Source organism: Ctenocephalides felis, unplaced genomic scaffold, assembly GCF_003426905.1.
Source record: "Ctenocephalides felis isolate EL2017-DRISC unplaced genomic scaffold, ASM342690v1 CF-g0.4_SCAFFOLD_03571, whole genome shotgun sequence".
Classification (NCBI taxonomy): Eukaryota; Metazoa; Arthropoda; class Insecta; order Siphonaptera; family Pulicidae; genus Ctenocephalides; species Ctenocephalides felis.
The window spans coordinates 52710795-52727165 of NW_020539725.1; the positions used below are offsets into that span (position 1 = coordinate 52710795).

At 28.6% G+C, this 16371-nt stretch overlaps 3 protein-coding genes and 1 pseudogene across 5 annotated transcripts; 3 read left to right on the forward strand and 1 right to left on the reverse strand.

Annotated features, from left to right (window-relative positions):
- Window positions 1–6471: 6471 nt before the first annotated feature.
- Window positions 6472–8808, forward strand: LOC113385307 (zinc finger protein 529-like). 2 transcript variants are annotated; one of them, XM_026623148.1, is made up of 5 exons: window positions 6472–6686; window positions 6998–7890; window positions 8063–8166; window positions 8239–8488; window positions 8565–8808. In XM_026623148.1, the coding sequence occupies exons 1-5, from the start codon at window positions 6549–6551 to the stop codon at window positions 8773–8775; spliced, it is 1596 nt and encodes a 531-aa protein (XP_026478933.1). In that variant the 5' UTR covers window positions 6472–6548; the 3' UTR covers window positions 8776–8808. The 2 variants fall into 2 exon arrangements, with proteins under 2 accessions (XP_026478933.1, XP_026478935.1); XM_026623150.1 differs by having other exon boundaries at window positions 8063–8161; window positions 8237–8488.
- Window positions 8809–9239: 431 nt separating this feature from the next.
- LOC113384404 lies at window positions 9240–13186 on the reverse strand. Its single transcript, XM_026622116.1, has 10 exons — window positions 13054–13186; window positions 12820–12984; window positions 12200–12644; window positions 11961–12106; window positions 11637–11714; window positions 11428–11547; window positions 11287–11358; window positions 11066–11167; window positions 9732–9878; window positions 9240–9671 (listed from the first exon to the last, which is right to left on the reverse strand). The coding sequence occupies exons 1-10, from the start codon at window positions 13154–13156 to the stop codon at window positions 9418–9420; spliced, it is 1632 nt and encodes a 543-aa protein (XP_026477901.1). The 5' UTR covers window positions 13157–13186; the 3' UTR covers window positions 9240–9417.
- On the forward strand, window positions 12500–14593 carry LOC113384405 (putative acyl-CoA-binding protein). 2 transcript variants are annotated; one of them, XM_026622118.1, is made up of 3 exons: window positions 12500–12529; window positions 14173–14287; window positions 14353–14593. In XM_026622118.1, exons 1-3 carry the CDS (start codon window positions 12515–12517, stop codon window positions 14490–14492), a joined length of 270 nt encoding a protein of 89 aa, XP_026477903.1. In that variant the 5' UTR covers window positions 12500–12514; the 3' UTR covers window positions 14493–14593. The 2 variants fall into 2 exon arrangements, with proteins under 2 accessions (XP_026477903.1, XP_026477902.1); XM_026622117.1 differs by lacking the exon at window positions 12500–12529 and adding an exon at window positions 13830–13982 and having other exon boundaries at window positions 14353–14583.
- A 447-nt stretch (window positions 14594–15040) lies between these two features.
- LOC113386240 overlaps window positions 15041–16371 on the forward strand; it is a 13571-nt pseudogene continuing 12240 nt past the window's right edge.

The window sequence follows — 16371 nt, forward strand, 5'->3', positions numbered from 1 at the left end:
ATCAACTGAATCAGCTCGAAAATAGTAAAAGATATTTGTTTTAGCTTCGTGTACAAAAAGTTCAAATTTGGTTTGTCTGCCTCTCAGATTACTATACATCTACCACCTATATTTATTATACTATTCGGACTATATTGTACATTTGTAAATCTGAGAAATAATTGAAATAAGTTGTTTTACCAATTTTGCAAATTTCAATAATTTTCAAAATTGTGATTGTTGCAACAAATTATGATTTATCAACTAAAACTATTGAAAATACTTATTTGTTCAAATTTAGAAAATTTTGATAATCATATAAGGATAGTTCAATGAGTAATTCAATGTTATGAAAGTTGATTAATTTTCTTTGTACATATTTTTTATATATAGTGATGTTTCTACAGTTAGTCTATATTTAATCAATAGAGAAAAGGTTAAACAATGAGTGTCAATAAATGTGAAAGTTATTAATAATAGATCAGTAACAATACTGTGAGTATAACAAATATTGTTATGCATAGTTATTGCCAAATCTTTATTATTGTTATCAAATGCACATGTTTTAATCATACAAGACAATATTCAAAATTTATAATTATAAATTAATATAAATAGATAAATATTGTGTGGTTCGTATTTTACAAAGCTTCCATATAGCTCCTTTCAAAAAAACTAGAAATTTTAAGATGCATTGTGAATGCACCCTGGTATATTAAGAATGACACTCTACATAAAGACATAAAAATAAAAACTATTAATGAAATAATAAAAGAAGGGAGCAAAAAACGGAAAATTACCAAACAAATCTTTAAAAGAATTAAGCGAGAAATCTCCTACTCGAAGATTGAAAAAAAATGGCTATACGATCTTAAATAAAATGTCCAAAAATAAACAAGAGATATCTCATAGGAGATCATCTCTTTGAATGCATTTGAACCCAGCATATGGTCTTAAAAATTATATTACATTTTTTACATTATATTATATTTTCAAGTGAAAACTGATATCACTACTGCATGATATCAGGCTATCCAGAGCTGGGGTTCGTACTCACGGCCCTGTCCAAGGCAATATATATATATATATATATATATATATATATATATATTTACTTGAGTAAATTAATGCTTATGTATCAATATTCAGTGAAGGCAGCTTTAATTTCAGTGTCGTAAACAGATTGCACAATATTAATGTTTTATTCACAGAAACTCGCGCGGAATGTCAAAAACGTACGACGAAAAATTCTTGACATGTGTCAGTGTCATCCGGGGAAAAAATTTATGTGTCATTGTCAGTCCAGGACTCCGCAGTGGTATTGACCGTGACATTTATACGTGACGCCAATGTTTGTATGTATCGTCATGTGTGGACGTCTGGACGTATGCAGATCTGCATATATTTGTACGTGGAATATATATATATATATATATATATATATACACATGTGTAATAATTAAGTAGTATACTATTAATTATTTTTACACTTAAACAACTTTTATGTAAATTGTTAATTACATTTTCCATAACTTGAAATCTTCAGTCATAATAATAAAAAATAAAGAATTGCAGAAATTCGCGTACAGAATAGATTAATATAAACTCATTAGTCAATTTTTTCATAACTTATAAGAAGTTAAAATGATAAATTATATTATTTAGCCATGATTAATTTCATACTTCTAATATGATATTTATAAATTTTATTATAAATATAATTAATTTTCTAAATGAGAATATTTTTCTATTTTTACTAGAAAATCCGGCTTACAAATTTTATATTTTCTCGACATTTCAAGTCATTCTAAATCATTTGAAACCAACTTTGGAAAAAGCATACGCAGTAGAATCTAACTAATTCAATAAAGCAACGCCTCCAGTAATCCTACACCCTTGCGACAGCAGCCCTGGGCAATTTTTTGGAAATTTTTGGAAATTTCAATATTATTTTCGTGAAAACTATGACTTTTTCACTGTAATCCAATAAACCGATAAATTCTCCAGCTTTCAAAAGTGTCTGATTCTATTTTATAAATATGTGTGTATGTGAGCCAAAATTTATATTCCATCAAAATTCTCTCAAAAAGGGCTGCACCATTTTCAAAAAAGCTATAGTTATTTGATAAGACTAAGTAAAAGAAATGAAATTGTGCAAAAACATTAACTCCAATATTCATAAACCAGGGAACTCCAATGATAAACAAAAACTGTATCCAAATTAATTTCCATGTGGGCAGTTAAATATGATTTATTGGCAAACAAAACCATGGGTCATTTAAGATAGTATTGGGTCCTCGTACCTCAAGTCCAAGCATTTATCTTCTTGCATAAATATATATCACAGTACATCCAGCATATTAAAAATTTAAATTTCCGTGGGCGAATATAAATGAGTAACTATTGTTGAACAGATAATCATTTAAGATAGCCAAAATATATTTTTCTAAACTTCTATAATGCCAATATATTGTATCAAGTTCATAATAATCAATATTAACCCACTCGCAGATGTCTGCAAGGTAGTAATTCTCGTAGGAAATGTAAACTGTTTTTCAATTATTGACATCAATCATTTTAATAGTATTATGTTTGTATATAATGATCAACAAATATATAGAATATCCTTGGAAATTAGGAAAAATCTGCTTTCTATTGCTTTTATGCTTCCTCCTAAATATTTAAGAAAAAAAAATACTGGAAAGTTAAGGGGCACAACTAGTGTGCAATTTTCAAAAAATCGAATTTTCAGTTTTTCCATATTTCGATAGGTTATACCTTTAAAAATAACATACCAAAATTTTATATTGATATCTTAAATAGTTTTTGAGTCACAGCCATTTAAAGAGTATATATATAGTATATATACTATATACTATAGTATAACGATGATTTAATCTTTAAACGCGTTTTTCTCGAAACAGCATTTTCCGAATTTGCTGCAGCGATTACTCAAAAACAAATGATCCGATCACTATCAAATTTTTTTACACGTTCTCTATATAGTTCTCCGTAAAATAACCTATCGATTTTTTGATCGAATCAAAAATCGAATTTTGGCAGTCCAAAAACGACCAAAAATTTGGGTAAAATTCCACTTTTTTTAAAAAAAACGCCGTCATTTTGTCAATTTTTTATTTTTTTTCTTTATCGTAGTTCATTTTACAAACAATATTATCTAGTTTAACGAGATTTTTTTTTTTTAAATTTTATCCACGTAGAAGACGGGAATCACATCAGCAGTGAAGGGCCTTTTTGTCGCGCCGTTGGAGATCGACGATAACTTAAAAAATATTTAATTTTTTCCTTCAAAAATTTTGCTATGTATTCTTAAAACATGTATAAATATATTCCTTGAAATTTGAAATGATTTGAAATTTTGAAATGATTGATAAAGTAGTTTTATTAATATAAATTCCCAAATATCACCTTTTTTTAGGCGGTTACACTAGTTGTGCCCCTCAAAGTTTAAAACAAACGGTGCAACCTGATATCAAGTATGATTGGTACCTATTTTCACTTCAAAATAGAAGTCCAAAAAAAATTCCAAATGTAAATAGTCTTTTTGAGAATTGCTGCTAAAAAGATAAAATATCATCACAATTAGTAAAGAACATCCTTTGGATTGCCGCCTAATGAGACTATATATTAAAAATGAAATACAACAACCATTTAGTTGCCTTCTAATTGCATAACTAGTGAGTCTGAGTCCTTATCGAGTTTCATCCAAAATTATTGTTTTTGTAATCGGTGAAGCCCAAGTATATTGTTCCAAAACCTTATTTAATTGCAATTTTTCTGAACATCAATCAGAACTGTGTTCTATGGTTGTGCTGTGAAATGTTAACTTGATATTATAGAAGGCAATTCTCTTTGATCATTCTTTTTCCAGTAGTGTTTGCTGCTGTTTTCAGTCATCAAATTTTAAATTTTTAATTTAAAGTAAAAACTGGTTTCACTACTGCTTGATATCAAACTGTCCGAAGTTATTAACAAATGTGGAACCTGTGGATGCAACACCAAGTTCTTACCACAAAGGCACAATAATTCAGGTTTGATACCTATTTTATAACAATTTGTCTGAGCATCCATCAATCAGAACTGTATTCGTGGGGAATTTGTGGGGTTCTATAGGCTGTTTTCAGATTAATTCTTAACCTGATATTTTAGCAGGCAAGCCAGTTCATCATTCTATTTCTAATAGCACTTACTACTAATTTTACTCATCATATTTTAGATTTTGGATTTTAAGTGAAAATTGATATCAGCACTGCTTGATATCACGCTGGCTAAAGTTAGTAACGAATGTGGAACCAGTGGATGCAAAATCAAGTTCTGCCCACAATTCAGGTTTGATACCTATTCGTACTTTGAAATTTACTGTTATCAAGATCCGTCTCATGTTTTCATGTTGCCTTAGTCAACGCTCCATATATTATATATGTATATATTTAGGTATACCAATGTATATATATATATATATATATATATATATGTATGTATATATATATAGTTTGTAGATGTGTGCACACATGCATATCATATATAAGTTCCAGAACCGGTTTAATTTTTTATTGTTTGTTATTTCAAAATATGTCTGGCGCCTCCATACTATACGACACAATAAAATATGCGATTGATCTATTAATTTATACATAAATATTCATATATATATATATATATATATATATATATAAATTTATTTATATGTGAGGATGTACCGATATGCATATTACGAAACAGGATCTTAAAATTCTTCAAATACTTTTTGGTCATAACTAGTCTAATGATGCGATAAAAATTGAATATTAATTTAACTTGAAAAAATACATATAAATATTAATACTGTTCTATACTATTTATATACATTTATCTATATATGTATCTATAAAGGAATGTGGTGGAATAGTGTTATAAGCTGTTTAAACGATGACCCCACCAAATTAGGTGAATCCAGCAAAACACTTGGAGAAGTTTTTTTATGCCAATTCAAATTTTGAAACTAATTAACGAATAACATTTATTAATTATAAATGGCTATACTGAAAAAACTCTATCGGGCGTTTATAGGAATGCAAAATATTTAAAACAACAACAATATGTAGGCAGTGATTATAAGATGATATAATATCTACTGATATTTTGCCAGTAGAACATGAAAAACTAGTGGCAAAAATCGTCGACGATTTCGGATACACGAATGAAGCGATTTGAATTATTCAAAAAAAATTCGATTCGTATTGATAAGGAGACGTGCTGATTAGTTTTTGGCGAAGGCAAATTTTCAAGAAGGCAGGTCTAAAGGTTTCGGATATCTAGTAAAAAAAAAAAAAAGCCATTTGGCGGTCAAAAATGATCATTATAGACATCTGCACATCAAATTATCAGATACTTTACAGAGATTTTAACAATAAGTATAAATTTTGTTTACATTCCTATGGGCTCCGTGCCAATGTTTATCCGTTAGACGGCTACGCGGCGCTTCTATATTTCGTCTCTGAGCAGTTAAAGCAGTGCGATTGCTTTGAAAAAAGGTTCAGAATTTCCAAAATATTTCAAAATGAAATTTTTCTTTAAAAAGTCTATTTTTTTTTTAAAAAAAAAAGTTAATTTTTATCAAAAATTTATATATAAACTAAAAATAATAAAATAAAAAATATAAATATGAGAAACTATAGTTTCTCAAAAAATCTAATTTTTTCAGAGTAATTTTTTTTCAAAAATGTTAATCTTTTTTTAAAAAAAAAATGTTGGTACGGCAAGTTCCAGCAATTTGCCTTAAGATGCCATGCGTCCCACTAGTTTTTACTAAGAATTGCGCACTTTTAGTAAGACCTTTGTTATTCGATTATATGTAATACTTTTTTATCTATGATATTATCGTATAATATATCTTATATTTTACGATCTATATGTTCTATTCAATTTTCTTCATAGTTAGTTGGAAAACTTAGCATTTGTTCGTTTGTTTGCATAACGTTTGTTAATTTAGCTATTAATTTTCGAAAAACCGCGACAATCCGGGTCAAAAAATCGGGAAAACAAATTTCTCCTTCGGGAAGTTAAAAAAAGGGAGTGATAATTCCAACATGATTCAAGAACAGTTTGCAAATGATCAATAATTATGAACGTATACTTCATGAAAGACAGTTTTAACAAAGTTTCAATGCAAAATTAAGGATACTTTTAATAATCACATTATAGTAATATAAGTTTCAAAAATAAAGGTGTTGCTTACTTGTGGTTAATGACCCCTGCATCAGAATCATTAAATTTACACTTGTTAAAAAACACTGGAAACTTTTACATTTATCTGATAAGTTACAATTGTTAATTTGCACAACGGCCAAACGTGATGACAGTTACAGGCTCATGCTCCAACTATCAATTAAAACCGAAACGACCGCCATCTGTACGCGCAAGGTGGAATTTAAATCATCTGTCAAACACATTGTTTTTGCTTCGTTATAAAGTTGACCAGAATATTAATGACCATTTATTTAATAAACATTATGTGACGTTTTGAAATCACTTATCTATCATTTTTAAAATAAATTGTTATTGCAGATATGACAATGGTAAATAATTTGTCAAAAATCTGTAGAGTTTGTATGGAGGACGGAGTGTATGATATTTTAACATCAATTTTCGATGATGATTATTCAGTTCATATATCAGAGAAAATAATGGCTTGTGCACAAGTAAAGGTAGACTACATTAAAATTAATTTCAAGCTTAATTATAAGTCAAAATAAGATATTAATGCCGACCTACATTTAAAGAAAATATTAAACATTCAATTAACTGTATAATGAACATATTTATTTTAACAAAAGCATATTAATGTGCATACGAGTTATCTTCATATAATAAGTATTCACCAAGAAATTCAAGGTGGCTTTAAGTCATATGTTTCATTTTAAGTTTAGTAATTTATTTTCTCCATCTTACATTTAATTGGAACTAAATTAATGATTAATTATTCTGTAACCTAATGAATGATTTTATTCCACCCAAGGTTATTAAAGGAGACGGTTTACCTACATTAATATGCAACAAATGTGCAGATAAAGTAAACATTGCTTACCAATTCAAACAGCAATGTGAATATTCCGACCTACTATTAAGAGAACTTGTTCAAAACAATAACAAGGAAATCAGTGATAACGATATAGAAGAATTAAATATTAATCCAAGTATGGGCTACATAATGAAAAAAGATCCTTTAAACTCAGATCACTCAGGTAATATTTACAAAATGGAACCATTAATATCTGAGAATTTAGGAGCTGAAATGGAAGTTGGGCAAAGCGAAAATGATCTAAAACATTCAAATACCATATTGGGAAATAGTCCTCCTATATCACATGCTAGTTATGAAATAAATATATCCGGTAATGTTTTTTATGAAAGCACAGACTCTCCATATGAATATTTTAATGAGAATTGTTTAAGTCCTGATAGAACTTTAGACCAATTCACAGACATAGATTTAAATTTTGAATCAAAATCTGATCAAATATTGAAACGAAGAACGAGAAGACTGCCTAAAAAATTGACAGATATTGATACTTATGTTTCTCCTATAAGAAAGAAAAATGTTAAAATAAAATGCCGTGTTTGTGCTGTTACTATGTCCTCTAGTGCTATGATCACTCATATGCAAAAGGTTCATAATGAACAAGCAATTTTTTGCAAAATTTGCAACAAACAGTTTAGTGAAAAGACCGGTCTAGCTGGACATATGAAATCACATGCCAAAACAAAATTAACATGTAACATATGCGAGGCTACTTTCTTCTCAAATTTGAAATTATATTTGCATATGCAGAAAATCCATCACAACTCATCTGGTTTAGAAAATCTGGAGCAGGACATATTAGATTTAAAAACAAAAAAGACCAGACCAAAGTAAGATTTTAGATTTTAAACATTTTTCACCTGAATTTCAAATCAAATATCTTTTCTTAAAAGATAATAAAACATATAGTCAATGTAAAATTGAAATTAATTAATAATTATCTATTAAATATTATTTCCTATTGCATTAATTAATTCATAACTATTTTAAATCAATTATCAGAAAATATATTTGCAAATGCGGGCATGCAGTAGCCACACCAGCAAAATTGACAGCGCATATGAGAACCCATAAAAAAAGCCAAAATAAATCCAATAATTCATCAGGTAAAACAAAACAAATTTAATTAATTCTTCCCATTGTCTACCGTGCTACATATCACAATATTATTTCCACAGATAATACTGCCAATTTTGATTCACCTATAAATGATTTAGAGAATGATGATGAAAAGAAATATCATTGCACAAGGTGTTCAAAATCATTTCATGAAAAAGGTTCATTAGCATCTCATGAAAAGACACACGATGGTTTAAAAGAGCATGTTTGCAAAACCTGTGGAAGGGGTTTTACACATTGCAGTGCACTAAGAACTCATCAAAGGATACATAATGGGGAACTACCTTATGTTTGTAATTATTGTCAAAGGTAAACAGAGAAAAAATTATATATGCAATTCCTTATGGATTTTCATCTAATTTCTATTAATAAATTATTTTTCCAGGCGTTTTCGATCTTCAGGCGATATGAATGAACACATAAGGCGAGCACATACTTTTGAACGCCCGTTTTCATGTTCCTACTGTGATATGAAATTTGTTTCAAGCAGCGATTTAGCACGTCACACGCGCCGACACAAATTTAATATTTTTAAGAATCAAACAAAAACTAACAATTTAGATAATGAAATTGCTCTTGAATTGGATTACTCTTAATTTTATCAATGACAAATAAATGTATCTATTTGTGCAGAGAATAATTATGATACATTTGCAATATATGTGATCTTAGATAATAATATAAGTATCTATGGTTATGTTCAGATATTTTTCTTATGTAATTTTGTGGTGGGTTGAAATGAAATTTATAACAACTCGTGCTTGGCTTCTTAATGATCGGGATAAGGACTCCCAGTGAAATCAGTACAAATTAAAGTAGGAGAACTATCACAGAACAAGTTTTTATTTCATCTTAATGAAATGCCATTAATTCGTTCCAGGACAGTTAAATTTTTTCTTAATTTCAAATTGAAATGCATACTGAATGCTGTTGCAACACAATTATTTATTGCAGATCAGATCATGGAATAATTAAACTTTTAAAATATTCATTCAAAACATATATTATACACATAAAATATATCTTATCACAAAAATAAAAATATCTATTTATAGGCACATGTTTGGGATTTTGAAAGCATTCATATACTTTAAAAATATCAGGTAAAAAATTACAAAATTGGAGAATCTCCAATATTTTAAACTTACATAATTCATTCATATGCAAGCTTCATGACCAGTAAAAATGATTAAAATCCAAATAAATATAAAATTCATATAAAAATAACAATAAATATTTCATATCCCTTGTCTGAATTGTAGTTGAAGATCAAATCTTTTATTTAATCTTACCCCTTTCAACATTTGCTGCCGCTTTGTTGAAAAGTCAACGGGTTTCTTTAAAATCTTCTTAGCCATATCTACATGCTTTTCATGTCGACTAATAGCTTCATTTTTCTTAATACCTCGAAAATCGAATACCGTTTTATTTTCGAGCTTAGTATTAGCAACAGGCGTTTTCTTGATCTTAGTTGCTATTCTTCTTTCAGATTCTACATAAAAATTATAAATAAATTTATGAAAATTGATTAGAAAACTTTTTATGAACTTACTTGGCGTCATTAGGTCCTTAGCTCGCGCCTCCTTTCTTTTGGCATACTCATCTACAGATTCCATTTTATTAAAATTCTTGTTATGGATTAATGCAAAATTTGGCATTTTTAGGCGAGAGACATATTTAGTATCATTTCCAGATTGATCTAAAAATAAAACTAGCTGTAAGTGGAATTCTGTCTTAAGGCAATTAGGGCATCGTGCCTTAAGGCAAATTGCTGGAACTTCCCGTACCAAAAATCATTATTTTTTTTAAAAACGATTAACATTTTTGAAAAAAATTTACTTAGAAAAAATAAGATTTTTGAGAAACTATAAATTGGACAAAAAATTACTTTTTTTTTGAAAAAAAAATTTTGTTTTGAAAAAATTTAAAAAAAAAAATGTTTTTTTTAAATTTTTTTTTTTGAAAAAAAAATGTTTTTTTTATTTTGACATATTTTGGAAGATCTGAACTTGTTTTTCAAAGCAATCGTACTGCTTTAACTGCATAGAGACAAAATATGAAGCGCGTAAGCGCGGCGTCGCTGTCTAACGGGTAAACATTGATACGGAACCCATAGAAAAATAAACAAAATTTATACTTATTGTTAAAATCTCTATAAAATATCTGACAATTTGATGTGCATATGTCTAATGATCATTTTTGACCGCCAAATGGCATTTTTTTTACTTTTTTCGTTAGATCTCCGAAACCGCTAGACCTGCCTTTATGAAAATTTGATCAATTCTTTATCTTGTCAATACAAGTAAAATGTTTTTTGAATTATTGAAATCGGACGCTCCGTTCTCTTAAAAACTGAGTTACCGTTTTCGGCACTTTTTGCCCCGTATCTCAGGAACGGCTAGACCTGCCTTCGCCAAAAACTAATCAGCACGTCTCCTTATCAATACGAATCGAATGTTTTTTGAATTATTCAAATCGGTTGATCCGTGTTCCCGAAATCGTCGACGAAAATTTGTATCCGCACATACATACACACACGCACACACACACACACACACACACACACACACATACATCCATTTTTTCTAAGGTATGCCAAAATGTTCAGAAACCACTGAAACGTAAAGATATATAAAAATTTTCATTTTCGATTTTTTTGCGATTACTATAACTTACCCTACGGGAAGTTAAAAATTCATATATATATATATATATATATATATATATATATATATATATATATTCCAAGTGCTTAAACATGATAGTACATTACAAAAAAGTTACATTTATTTATTTATCTTACTAATCTCTATATACTATATAAATATATATTAACTCTAAAATATTATCTAAAACATACGGCCATTTCATAAAACAGCAACTCACCTGCAAAAGATATAGTTTTTACAAATGGTTTAGGTTTATCAATTTTAGCTTTTGGTGTCAACAATGGCTGTGATGCAGACTTTCTAAGTTCTCGACGAATACCTGTTCAAAATTGATTAGATATAAGAAAATATGTAAATAGATAGATATATACACACATACATATCATATATATGCTAGAAATATACTGCCTATATATTAGTATATATTTTTATACTAACCACTTGTGATTGTTTTTTTCTGAGGAATTCTTGTAGGTTCTTTTTTCTGGATTGAAGTTTCATTCTCTCTATCTGTAGGAAATTTTATATAATTATTTGTTTACATATATATTTATAATTATTACAAAAAGAATTACAAACCGGTAACTTCTGGAGGCTTGATAACACAAGGTTTGACATAAGAAATATTTTTTTCTGATACCTTCTCATTTGAATCTGATAGACCCAAGATAGAATTAGCTCTCATTCTAGGAGTGCAACCTATAATTAGAAAAAAAAAACTTGTTATATTATGTATCACCATATTCATATTTGAATTCAAAATTTTATTTGAATTTCATGCAACTTACCGATAGTTTTGTCCTTTGCAGTATAAGGAGGTGTGGAAAATTCATTTACAAAATTTTCCAAACTATCAGTAGAAGTACCTGAAAATTAGATTAATTTGTCAATTAACTAGTAATAAACATTCATTTAGTTCATTGACAAATAAGTAAAATTAAACACTTCAAAAATAATAGAAATAAAAATTATACTAGTTTTTAACATTATTGTATCATATAATTAACACCCATTATAAAAATATTGGTTCAAGATAATACAATTTAGAACTCTAAATATCTAACGTTATTAACCAACCTTTAAACTTAAATAATGTACAAAGTTATACTTACTTGAAATATCATTAAGATTAGATTTTGGTATAATTTCGACACTGCCAAAAGCAACTTTCGAGCTACAACTTTGCAACTTGGAATTTGTTGCCAGATTTTTCTTGACGACATGCTTTTGAAGATTAAATTTTGGCAAGGGAATCGAACTAAAATAAAATCATATGTCAAAAAGAAACTAACTCACAGATATGTACCATGGTACATTAGTTGCAACTAATTCAAATATAATAAAAACCTACCTGTAGGCAATCTGTTTATTTGCGGACTGTTTTTTTGGGATGTTAGTTAAATTAGATTTCAAAACAGAAGTCTTGTTTCTTCCACCATTATTATCTTTCACTTTTAGAGCAGTCTTCTCCTCATTAAATGTTTTACCATCACTATTTGTGTCTGAAATGTTACTTTCCACACTTGGAGCTTTAATATGATCTTTTATAGAACATTCATCTTGACAAGTTTCTTTAGTAGGTTCATCACTTAATATATCATTTTCTTTATCAAAGGTGGTATTTTTTTTCTCAGCTTTTATTATAACTTCAGTGTTTTCATCAACGATGCTATCACAGAAAGTAAATGCAATATCTTTGATGCATGTTGATGATGCAATAGGAGTCTGCAAAATAGTTTCATTTGCACACTGTTCAATTTTAACTGGCGATAAAGAATATGTCCTATTCTTCAAGTCTGTAAATATTAAACCTTTTATATACATGTTCGTGCAATTATGTTTGTTGCACATATAATAATTATACTGTAATCCATGATTATTTTAAATATTAATTCAAATTGTGAAATGCTAAATAAATAAAATATATCTATTGCTATCAGTTAAGCTCAAGAAATGTTGTATAATAGTTACTTTTAGCATTGGCTTTTGCCTTTTTAGGCTTCCTTTTTATGACTTTCGACGTTGCTGCAATAGTTCTTCCTCTGAGTTTCTTTTGTACAACTGGTGAAATCCTTTGCTCTTCGTGAAAGCTTGATGTCGATCCCGAGTTGGACAGCGTTTCTTTACTAGCTTTTTCTACAATCAATAATTAACAAAATATTAAGCATAAAGTAAAAATACTAATTGTATCGTTAAAACACTAACCTTTGCGTAGTTTGGCCATTGCAAATATTAGCTTATACAACTGGTATAGAACTTCAACACGATAAAACTGATTAAAATGTAATAAAACAAAAGAATGCTTCATTCAGTATGAACTAAGATTTGACATAAACTGTCTCTTGCAACGGTTTATTAGTTTGATTAGTGTTGCCATGATCATAATATTAGTACCCGAGAAATGATCACAGATAAGGCGGTAAATACAAAAATGAAAATGTTAAAATGTTATTTTTATGGACAATTTTTATTTGTTAACTTCCGTTAGGGTCAATTATAGTAATCGTCCAAAAAAATTAAAATGGAAATAATTTTTTTGCATATTTTTACATTTCAGAGTTTCTGAATATTTTGGCATACCTTAAAAAAAAGGATGTGTGTGTTTGGGGGGTATGTATTTTGGCCGTATGTAACAACTGATTTGAATGATTCCCGAAGCAATCGATTCGATAAACGTCATCGTCAAACTTATTAGCTCTTATATTTCGTCTATAAAATACGAATAATGAAAATTAGAGATATATCATTACCAGCAATTTGCCTTAAGATACGATGCCATCATACTCTTCTTTTATCTATGGATGCCATATACCACTAGTTCATACTGAATCCGTTTTATCGGTTCAAATTCAAAAATTCGTAATTTTTCTGGTCGGATGAGGAAAACAATACCGTAATGCCCATAATGCCGTCCATAGATAAAAGAAGATGCCGTCTTATAATAGTCTTATTTGAGTTATATGGCAACACTATTGCTTGATACCAGATCAAGTTGACCACCCTGCAAATTGTGCAATGAAATTAATTGAACTTCGATTGACCTGACAGCATCTTGGGAGTGACAGATCACCGCTCAGTTTTAGGTTGGTTAATTTAGTGTAGCTGTTTAACCTATCACAATGTCTGTTAACGAGGTAAGAATATTATTATTAATATGTATATTTGTGGTAAGATATAATATTTATTCACGTATAATCCTTAATAAAAAAAAAATACGATCTAGATTTTAAAGTATGTACTCAATCTTTGTACCGACTGTATTCATATCAATTAGTATTGGGTAATTTACAATAGAAATATCAATTACATCATTTTTTGTTGTAGGATTTTGACAAAGCTGTAGAAGATGTAAAGAAACTAAAAACACAGCCTGGAAATGATGACTTGCTAGAAATATATGCGTTATTTAAACAAGCTAGTGTGGGGGATTGTAACACTGGTAAATTTTTTTTTCATACATATTTACGTAATTAACAGTACAATATAGAACAATGAATTTTTCAGACAAACCTGGCATGCTGGATTTTAAAGGCAAGGCAAAGTGGGAAGCATGGAAAAACAAATCAGGCATGGATTCCAATGCAGCTAAAGAAGCCTATGTTAAGAAAGTTCAATCACTCATTGAATCTATTGGACTCAATTAATTGAATTGTTATCGTTTTTATATATTAATATATTGTTACTGTTATTAAATATATGGTTTTGCATTTGCAATGCATTTACTGAAGCTACTGTACTACTACTCAATTTTGTAAACATGATGCAATAAATAAAACTTTAATTAAGTAAAAATATGTTTGATATTAAACTGAATTTTGTTGTAAGTAATATGCTTATACTACTATTTGAGATTATTTTATATTTTATGCAATATGTATATGCACTATTCTGATCAAAGCTAATTGAACGCGAAGCTACTGAAAAGCGAAATTTTTATAGCAAAATATTAATAAATACGCCGCATAAAAGTGCACCGATTATATATATATATATATATATATATATATATATAAATTTATAATCTTTGTGTACGTCATTCGTATAAGTGCTAAAAAGATTATATTAATGATATCATTGTTAATATATATTGCCTAAGAGGCTAATTATCAATATTATGACTGCTTTAAAAACCTTTTTTTAAATATTTTGATTTTTGTTTTTGGTATCTCTGCAACTCATGTTTGTTTAAAATAACCTGCTGTCAGATTAGACATTGACTTGACAGAAAGAAAATAAACAGATAATTAAATAAATACTAGACAATGTAATAATTAATCCGCAGTTAATCTGTTCTGATAGTTTTTCAAAAAAAAAGTAAAAATGACTAGACACGCTAGAAATTGCACTGCAGGTGCCGTATATACTTATCACGAAAAGAAAAAAGACGCCGAGGCCTCTGGATATGGGACAAATAGTAAAAGAATTGGGAAAGATTCACTTAAAAATTTTGACTGTTGCTCATTGTCCCTTCAGCCCTGTAAAATACCCGTAATAACGTAAGTATAAGTGTATTTTTAAAACATATTTAACTTAAATTGAAATACTAAAAAAACACATATGTTCCAGAAAAGAAGGTTATCTTTTTGATAAAGAAGCTATTCTTCAGTACATAATCACCAAGAAGAATGAAATAAGCAGAAAATTAAAAGAATATGAAAAACAGAAAAAATCTGAAGAAGTAAGTAATAGTCTGGATCATAAGCGACTTGTTGAAACATAAATATAAAGGATATTTACTAAAAATGAACAGTAGTATTCACAATATAACCCAATTATTATCATTATGCTTAATTCCTAAGTAGTTCTTTTAAGAAAATGCTAAGATACGATTAAAAAACATATATTTGTATGTAAAGTGAAAAAAATTAATATCAATTAGAAACTATTGTTTTAGATAGATAAAGATAGATACGATAATATTTAAGATATGATTAAAAAACATATATTTATATGTAAAGTGAAAAAAATTAATATCAATTAGAAACTAATATTTTACTCTTAGGCAGAATTGGCCGAAATAGCTGCAGCAGAGCGCCAAAGTAATCTCAACAAATTTATGAAATTAGAAAAAAATATTGTGAGCTCGACTTCAAAAGGTAATTGTTTGAATCACTTGCAGCATCATTAGTTGAAATAACAAGATGATTTATTTTGCAGATGATTCAAGTACCAGTTCCATTTCAAATATGGTTAATGGAAAAAAACAAAAAATTGCCAAGTTTTTGGGTACCCTCCGAAACTCCAAGCTCAAAGAAATTAAAATTAGCAACCTGTAATAACATGCCTGTTATATTTATGAAATTACACAAAAACATGTAATAAGTCTCTTTTCATTATTTCAGGACACAACTGTAACTTGTCCTTTATCTGGAAAACCATTACGAATGAAAGACCTTATAGATGTCAAATGGACAGAAGTTAAAGATCCTGACGAGGCCTCAACCCATTTAATAACAAGAAAGGCTCGTTATAAATGTGCTGTAACACATGATATACTGAGTGATGCAGTTCCTTGTGCTGTTA